A 16,868-nucleotide genomic window follows, 5' to 3' on the forward strand; every position below is an offset into this window, starting at 1 on the left:
TATCGGGTTCCAAGCTGGGGCCCTTTACGTCAGTAGAAGCTGCACCTGGCACACTAGGGGCTGCACACGACACACCACTTTTGCACACAGCACAGGTAGCACACGGCACACTTGTAGCACATGGCCCTGCAGTAGCATGCGGCACACAAGTGGCACATGGCCCACTAGTAGCACACGGCCCTATACTGACCTTGTGCTGACTCTGTGCTGACCGATGATCAGCCAGACCAAGAGCCAGAGTGTGAGGCCATGGCTACACTCACACTTTACAGCGCTGCAACTTTCGCGCTCAGGGATGTGAAAAAACACCCCCCTGAGCGCTGCAAGATACAGCGCTGTAAAGCGTAAGTGTAATCAGGGCAGCAGCGCTGGGAACGTGGCTCCCAGCGCTGGGAACGTGGCTCCCAGCGCTGCAAGCTACACCCGTAAGGGATGTGGTGTACATGCAGCGCTGGGAGAGCTGTCTCCCAGTGCTGCCGCTCCGACTACACTCACACTTCAAAGCGCTGCCGCGGCAGCGCTCCCGCAGCGCTGCCGGGGCAGCGCTTTGAAATTCCAAATGTAGCCATACCCTGAGTTTCGGGTTGTGACATTCCTAACATACGGTTAGCCTTTTTGGCTGCTGTTTTTGTTTTGTTTTGTGTTTTAAATGTGTGGGTGAAGCAATTTAGTTGATTAAAACCAGTGTTCTAAGTGAGGGTTGAATTCACTACCTCAGCTTGTCTCTAGTCAGCACGGCTCTATAAGTACCATGCACTAACCCATTGTGTGACAGGAGCACCCATTGAGCAGAAGTTTTCAGAGAACTATTTATGGTGACTCTAAGATCTCTTTCTTGAATCCCAACAGCTAATTTAGATCCCTTTGTTTTGTATGTGTAGCTCGGATTATTTTTTCCAATGTGCATTACTTTGCACTTGTCAGCATTGAATTTAATTTGCCATTTTGTTGCCCAGTGACCCAGTTTTGTGGGATCCCTTTGTAATGCCTCACAGTCTGCTCTGGACTTAACGATCTTGAATAATTTTGTATTGTCTGCAAACTTTGCCACTTCACTGTTCACCATAATGTATATGTTGAACAGCACAGTTCCCAGTACAGATTAATACTATTCATAGTTGTCACTTTAGGTAGTACTTTGTTTGGCTCTCTCCTCCTCCCTTGGCTCCTTCAGGGTATGTCTCCCCTGAAGAGTTTAATTCAGGTGATTGGGCATCTGTGTCTGAGCACCCAGGTTAGCCTAGCCTGGTAGTGAGCAGCCACACTGCACCGCCCTGCTTGAGTTACTATGTGTCCTCACTGGTGCTGCGCTTTCTCATGTGTGTGTCATTAGAACTTCTGGCAGCATAGCCAATGATTTTTAGCACCGTCTTCAGGAGTCCCAGAGGGCTCTGTCCTTGGCTCTCTCTAGACATAGCACTTGGGTGACCTCATCTGCTGAAATCAGTTCAGTCATTGTCATTTTGCTAGGACTCTCCAGTGTATTTCTCCATGCTGGAATTGTGTCTGTGTTCAGTCTTACCTTTGTGATTCTTTCTGCAGTTGCCATCTTGGATGGCTTGTTATCAACGGTAGATCAGCATTTCTGCCTCTGTATTGCTACTGTTCTCCACTGCTGAAAACTTTCATCCTTTTGGCAACCCATTCACATGACACTCGGGTAATCTTCTACCCTTCCCTCACATCCAGTCCATGACCAAATCTCGCACTTTCTCCCTCCATGATACAATAGTTGACATAGACCTGGTCGAGCTCCTCCTCCTTGTTGGACACACCAGGCTGCCGTGTTTGGATCTGTGCATTAGATCCTTGTGCTTTTCAGCTCCCCTAGGTCTGGGTAGACTCCAGGCACTGTTTCTTTCTTTACAGCTGCAGCCATCCATTTGTTCTGCTTGGGCCACAAAGTTCAGTTGTTGATGGTCCTTAGCAATTGGCCCATTTACAGGCAGACCCCCAGGCACCAGTCCCTCACTCCTTGCCACAAGAAGTATGATTCAAGAATACAGTAAAGACCATTGCAAGGGTTTTAAACACAGAGATCATAATCTCAAACAGAATTCAGAGATAAGTCCCCCTGAACCCTCACAATAGCACACAAAAATAGCCCCTCTGCTTTCCTGATGGCTAAACTTGTACCCTAATTATCTTCAGCCCCAGCCCACTGATTCTCGCTGGTGCTTTCCTGATACCCACATTGCCTCCTCCAGTTAGTGTAGAATGTTGCCACTAAAACCATTCCTTTCCCGTTGTTCAGACCCTGTCATCCCTCTACTTAAATCCCTTTGCTGGCTCTCCATTGGCCTGCACATTAGGTTCAAACTTCTTGTTCTTACACGAGGGCTGTACCCCACTCTGACCTTGCCTTCTGTCTAATTCCACCACCCCTGAGCTCTGCTAGTTACAACTCCTACCCCTTTAATTTGCCTCTCTTTAATTAGACATCGGCCCTGGGATGCAATCCCCACCCAATCTGTATTTGCTAACCTGCCGCTCTCTCCTCACTCACATCCTCCCTAAACAAAGAAATCTCCCACATGACTTCTTGATAAATTAAAAATATCATTTTAATGGAAGCATCAAGGTGTGCAAATGCCAAGACGGAGTAACCAGGTCACTACTTTAACTGGAGCACTTTCTTGCCCCTCCCGCCTCCTTTTTTTTTCTGTTACTTTCAATTGTTGTCACACTTACAATTAGGTTATAAACTTGTTGTCACAGGGTAGGATGCCCCCTTTAGGGAGGTGGACTTAGCCCCCACCTGCGACTAATCAGTTGCTTCCTAGCTGGTGAGAGGAAAGGCCAGTGCGCAGCTCACTAAGAGTGGGAGCTCTTGAGAGGCTCCTGTAGGAGACCCTGGGTCAGGGACAGGATCTGGAAGGGGGTTTGCCACACACCAGCTAAGTGAAAGAGCTGGCTGGGGATGCCTGCTGCATAGGCAGCAGCAACAACAACTCTGAGGCCAAGTGGCAGGACGTTGTTTACCTGTCGTGACTGATGTTGGACTATGATTGTATTTGAACCATGGATACATCCTTCAGAACAAGGAAGGAAATACTGACCCCGAGGAGAGCTTCACTGACACACTTGACACCAAAGTGGCCCACTCTCTAACGTGACTGGGGAAACTGAAGCAGGGCAGATTCTGACACTGGGTTTGGGGAGACCCTATTATATTTTTCTTTTATTTTTATTGTAGAGTGTCAGCACAATTGAGGGGCTGGAGCAAAATATTCTACTTCCTGTTTGCAGTCCTCTTCTTCTGCACAAACTCCATACCTGTGTAACCCAGCAAATTTCAATTCATGCTCTTAACTTTAGGAGGGAAAAATGCAACCAACCCTCAATGCAAAATGAGAGAAATTCTTATTGTTTTTTTTCATTAAACATAGATGAAAATCCAGGCAATGATTGGAACAAATGAGTTTTGAATAGGACTCCTACGTTTCAAAGACATTCAGTGTTTGAGAGAGATTTTTCCTTGTCAGAATGCTTCATTTAAACTGGTGTTATAAGTTGTATCAGACTCTACAGCACCAAAGTGTTCTGAATTGCTGTTTACAATTTCGACAGCTATTTCTTCCTTCTCCAGCAGAGAGTCTGTCTCCAGGTCAAATGATAAAAGCTGAAGAATGTTTGTACCTTCTTGACCTTTTGAAGTTGAATAGCCTTCCTCATTCAGCTCAGCTATATTTTGATGGGCAATTGCTGGAAAAGGTCTGCCACTCTGAAGTCTTTCTTTCAGTTGCTCTTCTTTAGTCTGAAAAATACATTGCTTTGTAATGGGGGGTGGGGTGGGGAGTAGGAATAGACTGTATTTGAACACTCACTTTAACAGTTGCTTTTACCTTTCTGTCTGAGTTTAACTGGAATTTTACTCCAACTGATTCAGAATTTGGCCAGTTTGCACAAAAAAAATAAAATGTCCCTCAAAACCACTGGGTTTTGTGTATTTTGCTGCAGAACGTGGAAAAATGCTATTCTAGAATTCTCCTTTTTTGTCCCTATCTTCAGCACAATTTTCATGCTCTGAAAACCAGAAAGCTTAACAGCCCTGTCCTCAACATCTGTTGTTGAGAGGGATGCTCCTTCCTGTGACATTGATGTGCATGTTTTACTAGCACTTATCAGAGATGCAGCCACCACTAGCTCAGATTTTAAATGGGGGGTGTTATTGAGAAGACAAAATAATGCTATGTAGCAAAATTAAATTACCTTTCTTCTTTCTTCAGCAGAATTTTTAATGTCCTTCATTGTTAAAGCATTCACTTCCTTCTTTTCGATCTTAAGCTTTTCCAGCTTGGCTGGTGGTTTCTTGAATGGCTTTTCCAGGGCTTCACTCTGTGGAAAGACATTTAAAAAAATGACAGTATCATGAGTGTAGTGGGAGCTGGTGCTGGAAGGAGCTAAATCTCATTCTACTTGTGTTGTGTCCCTTCCTGCCTCTTTGTGCAATAATTAAGTGGTTAACTTGGACATAAAAAAGGCTGGAAGCAGTAACATATTAAAAAACTAAAGACCCAGTTATGCAGCTTACTCCTGTTGGTGATCACTTACTGAAGTGACTGGTTTCACTGTCATATCCATATTCCCACGTATTGGGAAGATTAAGCAACTGACACTGAAGAGGCTTATAAAAGATTTTATTGTAACTTTATAATCACTTTAAAATTGTTTTCAATATGTGCAAATTAGCAGCCCAATCTTGTAGCTATCTATTGCCGAGTGTAGTGGTTGCTGCTGTGACACTGAAGTTATGTCTGACAACCTCAGAGACTGAATTCTGCTGTTTATCCTTATAGGAGGCAGTTGTGCAACCCACACTGCCCTGTCGATCTGTCTCAACCCTCACCTGGTGTGGGCTACCTCCAGGATGAAAGTTCATTCTCTCATGCCTGTTCTCACTGTGACCTCCCCGTTGTCAATAATAGTGGGGTTACTTTGTGATGGGGATAACTGGTCCCCAACCAGTTTTCATTTTCCAATCAGATATCAAATTGCAACAAGTTTCTGTCACTATTGAATTCAAACTAATAGCCTCTGGTGAAAAGCTCTATATTCTGTTACTAGTCCCCTGAGTCATCCAGTCACCAGATTCTATCACAAATAACTCTGCAAGTCAGGCTTCCATGCCAGAAGAATCAAGAAATGCAGTTAATATGGAGGATGACTCACTTAATGCGACTGAGGTGGATGAGGAAAACAGTAGGTGACTAAAATGGAAGAAATTTCATCTACTGAAGAGACGTTTTGCATACAAATGACACACCAAAAACTCATGAATAATGACATGTTCAGTTGTCATAAAAACCTAAAATGGGACAAAATGAAGCTCTGAAAATGGTGGTCTTATCATTAATGAAGAAGGCCATTCTAACAGTGTCCAAAAGTGGAAACAGTGGAGTACCAGGACCTGAAACTGAGACAGAGGCTAGGTCTGATACTCGGTTTGTGGAGGCCCTGTTAACTTGTCTCTTATTTGTACTGTAGAGTGCCAGCACAGCTGAGGGGCTGTGGCAAAAAATTCCACTTCCTGTTTGCAGCCCTTCTCCTCCCCACAAACTCCATGCCTGTATATCGCAGCAAGTTTCAATTCATACTCTTAGCTTTAGGAGGGGAAAATGCAACCAACCCTCAATGTAAAGTGGGAAAAAGTCTTTTCATTAAACATAGGTGAAAATCCAGGCGATTGGAGTAAATGAGATTTGAATAGGGCCCCTAAGTTTCAAAGGCTGAAAGTGGTTGAGAGAGATTTCTGCTTGCCAGAATGCTTCATTTAAGCTGTTGTTTTAAGTTGTATCAGATTCCACAGCACCAAAGTGTTCTGAATTGCTGTTTACAATTTCGACAGCTCTTTCTTCTATCCAAACTTAAGATTCTCACAAATCAGAAAAAAACCCAAACTTATCTCCCAGTTGGATTCCTCAGTAAGGGGACATCATAATGGGTTTCAAGGAGTCCACAAATGAATGATGCCAATAATGGACAGAGAGGAAATATTAACATGATTGAGGTGCACAGTCTATTGACAATTAGGAACTTATGATAAGTGGATCAAATACCTGCAATTTGCCCTACTTGAAATCCATAGCTTTCCGGTTAGTTTCTTCTAGCCTCTCTCTTAATGAGATAGTGTTTATTCTGAAAACAGATTTGGAAAGTGGGTATTTTGCTGTTAATGATTTAGTTATAATTTTTAAGTGTTCAGCCTTCCTGTATAAATGGCAAGGGTTGGGGGAAAATAGAGGAGTATGAATTTTGGACAAAAGTTTAATGCAACTCTTTCTGAAAGAGGAAGAAACCTCTTCATAGATAAACTCAGCTAAACTCTGTCAAAGCACAGGGAGGAAAAACTGTTCTCTCTTAACTCGAGTATTGATCATGGTTATATTTTTGTGTTGAAATGCTAAAACACCATCACCTGGGGGATATATCAACACAGTGCAACTTGGTTATCAGTACTTTAAGTAGCTCTCTTGATTCTATGATTCCTGTTAGAATTCAATTGACTAATTTATATTGCAGCAGCGAGTGTCTCTCTCTGACCTTGTCTACTCTAGATTTATTGCCATAAAATTTCTCACTGTCTCTATCAATTGTGTAGCTCCACTGGCAGCAGCAATGCTTAGAATACACGGCTATCTAGTCAGTGGGTATTTTTACCACGGGGTCACCTAGACCTGCTTTGTGCAGGGAAAGACAACGTGGTAATTAAAACATTGATGACTGCCAATATTGCTATCCCACTTGTGGAGCTGCATCAATAACAGCAATATGGGAAATGCTATAAAACAGGGGTGGCCAAACTTACTGACCCTCTGAGCCACATACGACTGTTTTCAGAAGTTCAAAAGCTGGGGGATGCCTGCCAGGACTTGAGGCTTCAGCCCTGGGGGGATGCCTGCCAGGCCTCAGGGCCTCAGCCCCCCAGGGGAGGGGGTCTCGCAGCCTCTGCCCTGTGGGAGACACCTGCTGGGGCTCGGGGTCCCCCACAGGGATGAAGACCTGAGCCCTGGTAGGCGTGCCTTGCAGGGCTGAAACCCCGAGACCCTCCTCCCTGCTGGGCAGGCAAAGGCGATGCATGGGAATTTTTGCCAGGGTTTGCTGTCCCTGCTCACTGACTTGATGCCACGGGCCCCCTCCCTGCATGGCCGCTGCTGGAACCAGCAAGCTGGGAGCCACGGTTGTAGAGAAAGGAGGTGGCAAACAGGTGGGAGCTGCGGGGAGAGCCACTGTTTTTGCTGCTGCCTTTCCTCATGAAGCTAAAGCAGTGACCCCAACTTGTAGCTGTTTGCTTCACAGAGAGCTAACACCTGGTAGCTGCAAGGAGGGACCATTGAAGGTAAGACAGGGGTATGCTGGGGTGAGGGCATGACTCAAGATATTTAGGGGGCAACTTTAAATTGTGCCCCCCTCCCCCTCAGCAGGCACCAGTCATCTCTCTTAGCCCCACCATCCCGCCACAGGGCAGAAGCCTTGAACTTCCTCTCTGGTAGGCAGAGAATGGGAGGGGGGTAAAGGGAGGGCTCTGAGAGCCACACTTTAACTGCAAAACAGCCACAGTTTGGCCACCCCTGCTATAAAAGAAAGAAAGCGCAGAGAAGGCCTAAAGGATGTGTAAACTGTTGAGACTAAGCATGTAAGCACAGAAGGGATGGGCTGCTGCTGGGATGGCTCAATCTTCAATATTTCTGTGCGCAATGTTCTTGAAACCAGCTGTGTAAGTCTCTCACAGTGTCTTGTGCATGTGTGTGGTGCACCTCTTTCCTCTCCATCCATGACACTAGCGCTGAATCCAGATTTTACAAGTGCCCCTTGCATTTGTGCCAGGGCAGCCCAAAACTTCATATCTGAGTACTCCCAAATGTTGAGTGATGAAAATCCAGTTTTAAATCATAGAAAGGAAGTGCTGGAAGGCACTCTAAGAGGTGAGCTAGCCCATCCCCACCACACTGAGGGAGAACCAAGTATACCTAGACTATCCCTGACTTTGGTTAACCTGTGCTTCAAAACCTCCAATGGTGGGGACTCCACAGCCTCCCTTAGAAGCCTGTTCTAGATCTTAACTATGTTTGTAGTTAGAACATTTTTTCCTAATATCTACCCTAAATCTCCCCTGCTGTAGATTAAGCCCATGCCTTCTTGTCTCGCCTTCACTGGACATGGAGGACAATCGATCACTATCTTCTTTACAACAACCTGTAAGATATTTGAAGACTATTATCGGATTACGGGTTTGTTACAGAAGTGCGTGGATGAGGTTCTGTGGCTTGTGATATGTAGGAGGTCAGACTAGATGATCACGATGGTCCCTTCTCTCCTTAAAGTCTTTGAGTCTAGGTCTCTCCTCAGTCCTTTTCTGAAGACTCAACCTTTCCTTATTGGTCTGGTTTTCTAAACCTTTTATTGTATGTGTTGCTTTTCTCTAGACTCTATCCAGTTTGTCCGCAGCTTTTCTTTAAAGTGTGATCCCCAAAACTGGACACATTACTGCAGCTGAGGCCTCACCAGTGCTGAGTATAGCAGGACAGTTACCTCCTGTGTCTTATATATGACACTCCTATTACTAAACCCCAAAATGATACTAGCCTTTTTCACAACTGTATCACATTATTGTCTCATATTCAATTTGTAAACGACTATAAAATCCAGATCCTTTTCAGGTGTACTACCACCTAGCCAGTTATTCCCCATTTTGTAGCTAGGCATTCAATATTTCCTTCCTAAGTGTATTGCTTTGTACTTGTCTTTGTTGAGTTCCATCATGTTGAATTCAGACCAATTTTCCAATTTATCAAGGTCATTTTAAATTTGAATCCTGCCCTTCAATCAAAGTGCTTCTAGTGTCTCCCAGCTTGGTGTCATCCATAATTTTTATATGCATACTCTCCACTTCATTATCCAAATCATTAATAAAAATATTGAATGGTATTAGACCCAGTACAGATCCCTGTGGGACCCCACTAGATGCATCTTCCCAGTTTGACAGCAAACCACTGATAACTGCTTCTTGAGTATGTTTTTTTTAATCAGTTGTGCATCCACTCTGTAGTAATTGAATCTATACCACATTTCCCTAGTTTGATTATGAGAATTTCATGTAAGACTGTGTCTAAAGCTGTACTAAAATCAAGATATATCACAACTTCTGCTTTCCCTCTCCGCCATCCATTAGGCCAGTAATCCTTCTCAAAGAAGGAAATTAATTTGGCTCGGCATGCTTTGTTCTTGACAAATCCATGTTGGCTATTACATATCACCCTATCATCCTCTAGGTGCTTACAAATTGGTTGTTTAATAATTTTTTCCAGTATCTTTCCAAGTATGAAAGCTAGACTGACTGGTCCATAATTACCTGGGTGGTCTTTGTTCCTCTTTTCAAAAGACAGGTGCTATATTTGCCCTTCTCCGGCTCTCTGAGATCTCACCTGTCCTCCATGAGTTCTCAAAGATAATCCCTAATGGTTCTGAGATTTTCAGCTAGTTTCTTAAGTACCCCACAGTGAATTTGATCAGGTCCTGCTGACTTAAATACATCTAACATACCTAAATATTCTTTAACATGTTCTTTCCTTATGCTAGCTTGTGCTCCTTCCTCCAAGTTGTTAATATTAATTATGTTAAGTGTTTGGTCACAATTAACCTTTTTAGTGACGACTTAAGCAAAATAGGCATTAAATACCTCAGCCTTCTTGATGTCATCTGTTATTAGCTCTCCTTTCCCACTAAGCAGTGGACCTACACTTTCCTTCATCTTTCTCTCATTCCCAATGTATTTATAGAATCTCTTCTTATTGCCTTTCATGTCTCCTGCTAGGTGTAACTTGTTTTGTCCCTTAACTTTTCTGATTTTGTCCCTACATGCTTGTGCTATTTCTTTGTACTCATCCATAGCAATTTGTCCATGTTTCCATTTTTGTAGGATTTATTTTTGATTTGCAGGTAATTAAAGAACCCCTGATGCAGCCATGTTGGCTTCTTAGTCTTATTCCTTCACAACAGGATAGTTTGCTGCTGTGGTATGATGTTGTGGTTTGGAACCTTCTCTGGTAATACCCCTTTGGGATTATGTTCCCAGTCAGCTACTTTACAGCTACGACTGAGTGGTAGTCTTGGAGTAGATTGCTCTTATAGGATGTAGTGCAGGCCAAGTTCTCCAATGTAACTGAGGAATATTTGATAGCTAACACCCTGGTGACAAATCTGTGTTCCTGCTGTCAGGCTGCTCAGGAAGGAAGCAGACTCAGCTCCAATTTAAAATATTAAGTGATAAGATCGCTAGAAATGAAACCTGCTCCCTCCAATAAAAAATAATTGATTTAAAAAAAATATTCTTGAGGGAAACAAACAAACGTCAAAGGAGAACAGATGAAGGTTAGCTGAAGTCAATAAAATGGAACATGTAATCTGAATGCTTGAGTAGCTATTAGTATGAAAAAAACAATAGAGCAGACAGCACTCACTTGGGTTATGAACAAAAAATGAACGAACTTTAGCCAGAGAGGGGATAAGAGGAAAGCAAACCCCATTCAGATATACAAAAACCTGCTCGGGGGTGGGGGCGGTGGGCACTAGGCAAACCTAATCCTTCACCACTCCACAGAAACCCTCAACACAGGTTGTAGGGCTGTAGCCATCCAGTCTCCAGCTGCTTGCCAGGGGGAAGAGATGTTGCACAGAGCATTCTCTTCTTCCATACCCAGACTTGCAATCTGGATAAGCAAGTACCCAAGTACTTTTTCTTGTACAAAGCTCTAGTTCTTTAATTACACAAGTTGTCAAGACTAGACCTGCGTGAATGGTTTACCTCAAATCACAAAACTACTCAAAACTATTCTTGGTTTGGGTTTGCGCTGTGTCCATGAACCAGCATGGTTTGATCACATTTTGTTTGAATCCACACACTGTCCATGAGCTTCTTGTGAACTTCCCCTCCCTTACATGTGGATATCCATGAACTTATCTTGAATCTAGTCCCTAGAATAATGTTTGACAGGAAAAAGGAATTTTGCAGGTACAGGGGAAAAAAGCAGCACTATATTTTACTAAAATAAATGGTGATATAGATGTTGTTCAAATCTGGCTTTCATAAAAATGAATTTAATTTTTTAAATAAATTTTGGATTAGGCCAACAGGAATTGTGGATTACTCAGAGACTCAGATATTTCATTCCCAAAATCTTGATTTAGCTGTAACTGTCAACCTCAAATAGTAAAAGACTGAAAGTAGATTGTCAATTAACTTCTTCCACGTATTTTCTGATTTGAAAAACAATTCAGCGATATTCAATTTCCAGTGAGCATTTCTAACAAAGGGCAAGCAGCACAACTCCCCACCTAAGGCCAGCATGGGGGTGTGCAAACAAATTAATAGAAGTTGTGGTCAGAGTCTTCTGCATTAAAATAAGCTTCTTAATAGTATATTTCTCTGTCATCCAACTTCTTATTTCTAAATCATGTAGGTCCCTCTCTTGAAAGGAGTTTTGTATAGAGCTGCACTAATTGCAATGGGCTCTATGTGGGTGCAGTGATGGATCAGTATAGAGCTCATTGCATGATCAGGCCTTTAGTAACTGTCTTAGGTTTTGAATGGCATTGATAAGATACTTGCCTTGGCATCTGTTTCTCCATTTCTAAAAGTTGTACTTTGGCTCTTGATTATTCCTTGCATCATTAGCTCCTCAAGGATATCTGATGACTTTTGCCTCTCCCGTTCCTGTAAGTGCATTGGTTTATTGACAAATCCACCACTGAGTAACATGATGTCTTTAAAAAGAAAGTGTTTAAAATTATTACTCGCACAGAGCTGAGATCAATTTGCCAATTTAATTTCAATGTCACTTCCAATCCTGTAACTTCTCCATGTATTTATTTACAGAGGGTGCCCAATGCACAAAGCCTTATGCGCCACTTAAACTCTGCATTAAGGTTTTAAATGGTCTTAAATGATGTACTGGCTTTGTGCTGGCTGTCTGCATGGGATGAATCCCACACTGTGTCCTCTTAGGTCGACATTCAGGAAAGCATCCTTATTTGAGGATATGCTGAGGTCCCATGGAAGTCGATATTTACATGTTTTCCTGAACCGGGCCTTAGTGAGTCTTTGTAATTCAGATTTTAAAATATTCATTGAGCCAGTTAGAGAACTCTACCATTTTTGGATGAGAATAGGTTATCCATTAGCAATGAGCTTTCTATAGACCATTGCACTCTATGAAATTGAAACAAAAACCTTTCATATGCTTCCATGACCTATATTTGGTTGTAAGAAAGTGTACGCCCTTGCGTCTGATTACATTTGTTTTCTGCACTAATTATATATTTATAAACAGGAATTAAGAATAAAAATTTTTTTTGATAACCCTTCTAAGCTGCCGTTAGGTTTCCACATATTAGACATGAACAATAAACAAGGAACACTTTGTTGCCAAGATAGATCAGGTTTGCAGCCCTTGGTTTGCAATTACACCATCTACATTAGCAAAAGTGAGGGCTTTTGTGAGATGTAGAGTTGGACCACATCAGAATGACAGTTGTTTGACATCTGTCACTTTTTCATGAGTGGTGTGAAAATCCAATTAATGTATTTTATTGTGAGAAAACAAGAACAGTAAGCCTGTATAGGGTTATTTTTTTCAGAATATTGAGATCATACCTGCCCAAAGATGACTTTAGCAGTCATCGGTAGCTGTCACCCAAAAATCAGAGGGGGGCTAGCCTTCCAACCAGCATCAAAAATGTGTCAGCAAAAACAGGCTTATGTGCTCACAGACTAAGTGTGCTAAAAGGATATGTACTCTTTCAAGTTAAGGAAGGGCCATGTTGCGTAATACCCATTTAAAATTAACATTTTCCCAGCAATGAGTTAGCCACTCCCAACTTCCTTTTGAAGACTCTTTGTGAACTGTAATCTCAAAAGTGTCACTGGTCTTTTAGTCTCTCTTACTTTATATTTCTACATGAGTGACACTATGAATAGCTTAGCAATTTTTGGCCAGTAAGTTTGCAGGCACACATATGCAGGTAAGAAAAATCCTTTCTCTTGATGCTGTTATATATATGTGAGCATACTCAATAGTGTGTGTGAAAAACAAGCATGCATTTGTGTGTTCAGCAAACTTTCTGGAATGCAGGACCTTGATGTCTTGGGAACATAGATTATATTTTGCTTTTCTGTAACAAAAAATTAGGAAATGTGTATAATGCTCATTATAATAGGCCCCATAAAAGTATTTTAAATATAGCAAGAAAAATGACAAAAGATGTAATCACATTGACATTTTCTCAACATATTTTACTTATTACTGGGATCAAAACTATGATTCATGATGTAAAATATAAAGCCATATTTAATTGTATGATTTCACCAGAGTGGAGAGAGGAACAAATATGAAGTTAAACATAACCAAGCAATGATGTTTATCACAAAATATGACTTAAAAGTATTAGTACTACAATCCATATTTATAAAGCACTCATCCCTCAGAGTATGAATGCTAGTAATAACCCTTTGTGCTTACATAGCATTTTTCTATTGAGGGGCTCCAAGTATTTTCAGTGAGGGCAAATATTTCCTTAACTCGTGTGTGTGTGTGTGTGCATGTGTGAGAGAGAGAGTGAGTGAAAAACATGTTACCCCAAAACACAATTTTACCCATTTAGATTTATCAGTCTAGCTCTATATCTTACACAGAATGTTCTCAGGCAAATACAGCTATTTAATTTTAATGTGGAGGAAACCAAGAGACATGGGAATGGAATTTAAGTTGTTTTTAAAAAGCAGCAAACTCTAGTATTTATTCCTTTAATGTTCACTTGGAAACACTGTTTTATTGCAGGCCTTGCTTGTAACAAAGAACAGTTACTTTAGACTTTCATTTTGACTAAGTTTGTTTATGAAATTCAAACCATTCTTAGTTCTTAGAAGACAGGCAAATACGGGATTTAAACAGCAAAATAAGTGTTTTAATGTGTACCATCTGCTGTTAGTTTAGCAACTCTTACCACTGCCAAAGTATCTTAAACTTATACAAGGGTCAAAGCTGAATGTTCCCTTTTGCACTTACACAGCCTGGGGTAGATCCTTAGCTGGTGTAAAAATTTACATAGCTTTATTGCCTTCGCTGGAGCTATGACAGTTTTCACCAGCAGAGGATCTGCCCCTAAATATTTATTTCCATTTTGTTCCTTAACTTCAATGTGAATTTAGTGCATGTGAAAGGCCAAATTACTCCCCTGCTTAACCACAAAACAGTAACAACACTGGCAGGGTCAATGCCAATATGTCACAACCCTAACTGGGAGTGCGGGATCTTGTGTAGGAGCGACGTGGGAGTTCATTCTCCATGATCTGTTCAACAAGCCTGCCAACAAGGGTGAAAATTACTGTCTATTATGATTGTGAGAATTGAGTCACACAAAGTTAAAATCAGTAATTGTATATTACTGAGTTGGGCCAGATTTGAACAACTGATTAGGGAGCGCAGCCCTGCAAATGCTTGGAGTCAATGGGACATTACATTGCACTGTGTAGTAACTGTTTGCACAACTGGTCTCAAAGGAGTGAATGGCTCTGTATCTTCTTCCTTTTGGTTGCTATGAGGTTTTTGGTTGTTTACCTGTGTTTTGCCCGTTATTTTTTTCTCTGGGAGAAGGTGAACTTTCTTTACCTTTCCCAGGTAAATTTCCCCCACTGAGTTCATCTTCACGTTTTACTCCACTGACTAAGGTGCCTTTTGACCCAGTGGACCCATCTCGAAGGGTGGAGCCAGTTGCTCTCTGAGATGGGTCATTATTAGCCTGCGAGAAAAAGAAATAAATACATGAGAAAGACACTTAGGGAAATTTAACCCCATGTATAAGCAGACAGTTCCTGAAATAGCTCTATAAAAGTGTCAGGCTTAGAGCGGAGCAGAACACAGCTGTGTGCATCTGTGTTACTCCCGAAATGTCCTGACAGTGAGCCACATTTTCTCATAGATTATCGACTAGGGTAATAAAATGAAGAAGAATTTCAAGAACAGAAGCAGTGACCTCACACCTGGCTGTGTCCTTGGTCACATTAAAAGGTAAAGTCTTGAAACAATTCTAAATGAAGCTTTGTTTGGAACTATGTAGGAAGATGTGACCACAATAAACATTCAGGAGTCTTAAATAATCACTTACTAAGGATCCCATCCTACATGCCTAACTCAGTGGCAGCTTTGGGTGCCCAAGAAATGCAGGCTTGGGCTCTAAATGTATTTTATTTTTTATGCTTTTGGTTGTAGTCTCCATAAGCCTTAACTCTGCAATAGCAAGAAGGGCAACAATAGTGTGCTCCATTTTATGCCAATTAATCACGATCCTTATGCTCCCAGCAAATGGCTAAGGCAGCCTTTGGTTGGGCAAAATTTCTGTGCCCTCTGTTATGCTGTGTCCATGACAGTGTGCAGTTGGTACTGACAAAGCTGGTGACAGGGCAATGCCTGCATCTGGACTCTCCCCATTACATGCCGCTTAGAATTCCACTCTCCTGAACTCATGCCATTTCTCTTTTCTAACAAGAGGATGACACCGGACACATTTGCAGCTTCCTTCAATGATCGGACACAAACCCTGTAAAGAAAGTTGCGCACCTGCTGCATACAGAACACACTATTGAACCCGTTGAAACATGACATCAGCTAAAATATTTTTGCCTGCATGTGGTGGCGAATCCATTGTCCACTCCCATAGCACAACATAACCTCTCAAAGCAGATGAGCAAATATGCAACAAACTGTCTTCATATGCTCATGCCACTCCAGAGTGCCCTCAGGCATTGTAATATATAACCTCCTGGGTCAGACTTACCTATACATATGTGATCATTCATCATTGATGTGGAAGGAGCATCTAGAGGGATCTAGCACCCTTAATTAGAGGAGTGAGAGAGAGCATTACAAAAACCTTCCAGTCTCCATAAAGAATTGTTAAAATCTATAAATCCGTATCCACAGACACACAGTGAGCCTGCCTTGTCTGTGTCCCTGCAATGCAGGCTTGTACCAGCTTGAGTGAGCTCTGTGTTAAGGGCTGATATAAAGAGTTGCCCAAAGGAAGCTCTCTCTTGTAACATCCTGTTCCACATCTGCGTGGGAAAAGTTGTTACCTGGGCCTTGGCTCCCCAGCCATTCGGCAGCTCCTTGGCTGATGGCTGCAGCACCTCTACCCTGCTGGAACTGCCACAGCCCATGGCAAGACCGTGTCCACCTTCTTCTCTTGCTTTGAAGGTCCAGGAGGAGCTCGGCTGTGCACGGTCACTAGGGACTCAGGCAGTTGCCTGGGCCTGTTGCTACAATAAATGACAACACAAAAGATTTCCTCCTAGAGTTTGGGAGATTGCAGTACACACACCTCACCTATGTCCAGGTGATCTCACCTTATGGTGAGAGGGAACCTGGCTTCCCTGTGCCAGCTGCGGGCACTGGCGTGACAGCAGCAAGTTTCTGCAGGTCACACAAGAGGGCAGGATGCCTCCAGGCTTTTTAAAGGGAAAAAAAGATGTTTTCATGTAACTTTTTCCCATACTGCAATTTCTACCCAGATTCCTCCCATCACCTGTGATTGTCCATCATTTTTAGTAATGGCAAAGGATGCAGAAAATAAATGCCACCCAACCTAGAATTTCAAGGGTCTTATTGTGGGTTATGTAACTGCAACTTGTTGGCAAAACTTCTGCATTTCAGGGACAGGTAGTGTAGTCCAACAGAAAAGGAGATTAGCGAACACCAAGGATAGAGCTTTCAAATGTATATTGGAAATGCCAAAGAGCCTAATGATTGTTGTTTGTTTCTGTTACCATCCACAGGGTTAAGTGAGTTTCCAAACATAAAAGAATACACGGTCCT

The 16,868-nt window shown here is 42.3% G+C and overlaps 1 protein-coding gene across 1 annotated transcript; it reads right to left on the reverse strand.

Moving 5' to 3' along the window:
* Nucleotides 1-480: 480 nt before the first annotated feature.
* Nucleotides 481-16,250, reverse strand: STMND1 (stathmin domain containing 1). The gene is made up of 5 exons (XM_050941682.1): nt 16,130-16,250; nt 14,616-14,796; nt 11,609-11,763; nt 4,213-4,338; nt 481-3,757 (listed from the first exon to the last, which is right to left on the reverse strand). The coding sequence occupies exons 1-5, from the start codon at nt 16,211-16,213 to the stop codon at nt 3,482-3,484; spliced, it is 822 nt and encodes a 273-aa protein (XP_050797639.1). The 5' UTR covers nt 16,214-16,250; the 3' UTR covers nt 481-3,481.
* Nucleotides 16,251-16,868: the final 618 nt, after the last annotated feature.

The sequence above is a fragment of the Gopherus flavomarginatus genome, chromosome 2 (assembly GCF_025201925.1).
Source record: "Gopherus flavomarginatus isolate rGopFla2 chromosome 2, rGopFla2.mat.asm, whole genome shotgun sequence".
NCBI lineage: Eukaryota > Metazoa > Chordata > Testudines > Testudinidae > Gopherus > Gopherus flavomarginatus.

Bases quoted from the DNA above. Each gene is read 5' to 3' on its own strand.
- STMND1 (XM_050941682.1), bottom strand. From the start codon at position 16,213: ATGGGCTGTGGCAGTTCCAGCAGGGTAGAGGTGCTGCAGCCATCAGCC. The intron at 4,339-11,608 runs GCAAGTATCTTA...GTCTTTCCACAG, and splicing joins ATGGAGAAACAGATGCCAAG to AGTGAAGCCCTGGAAAAGCC. The intron at 3,758-4,212 runs GTAATTTAATTT...TGTATTTTTCAG, and splicing joins CTGCTGAAGAAAGAAGAAAG to ACTAAAGAAGAGCAACTGAA.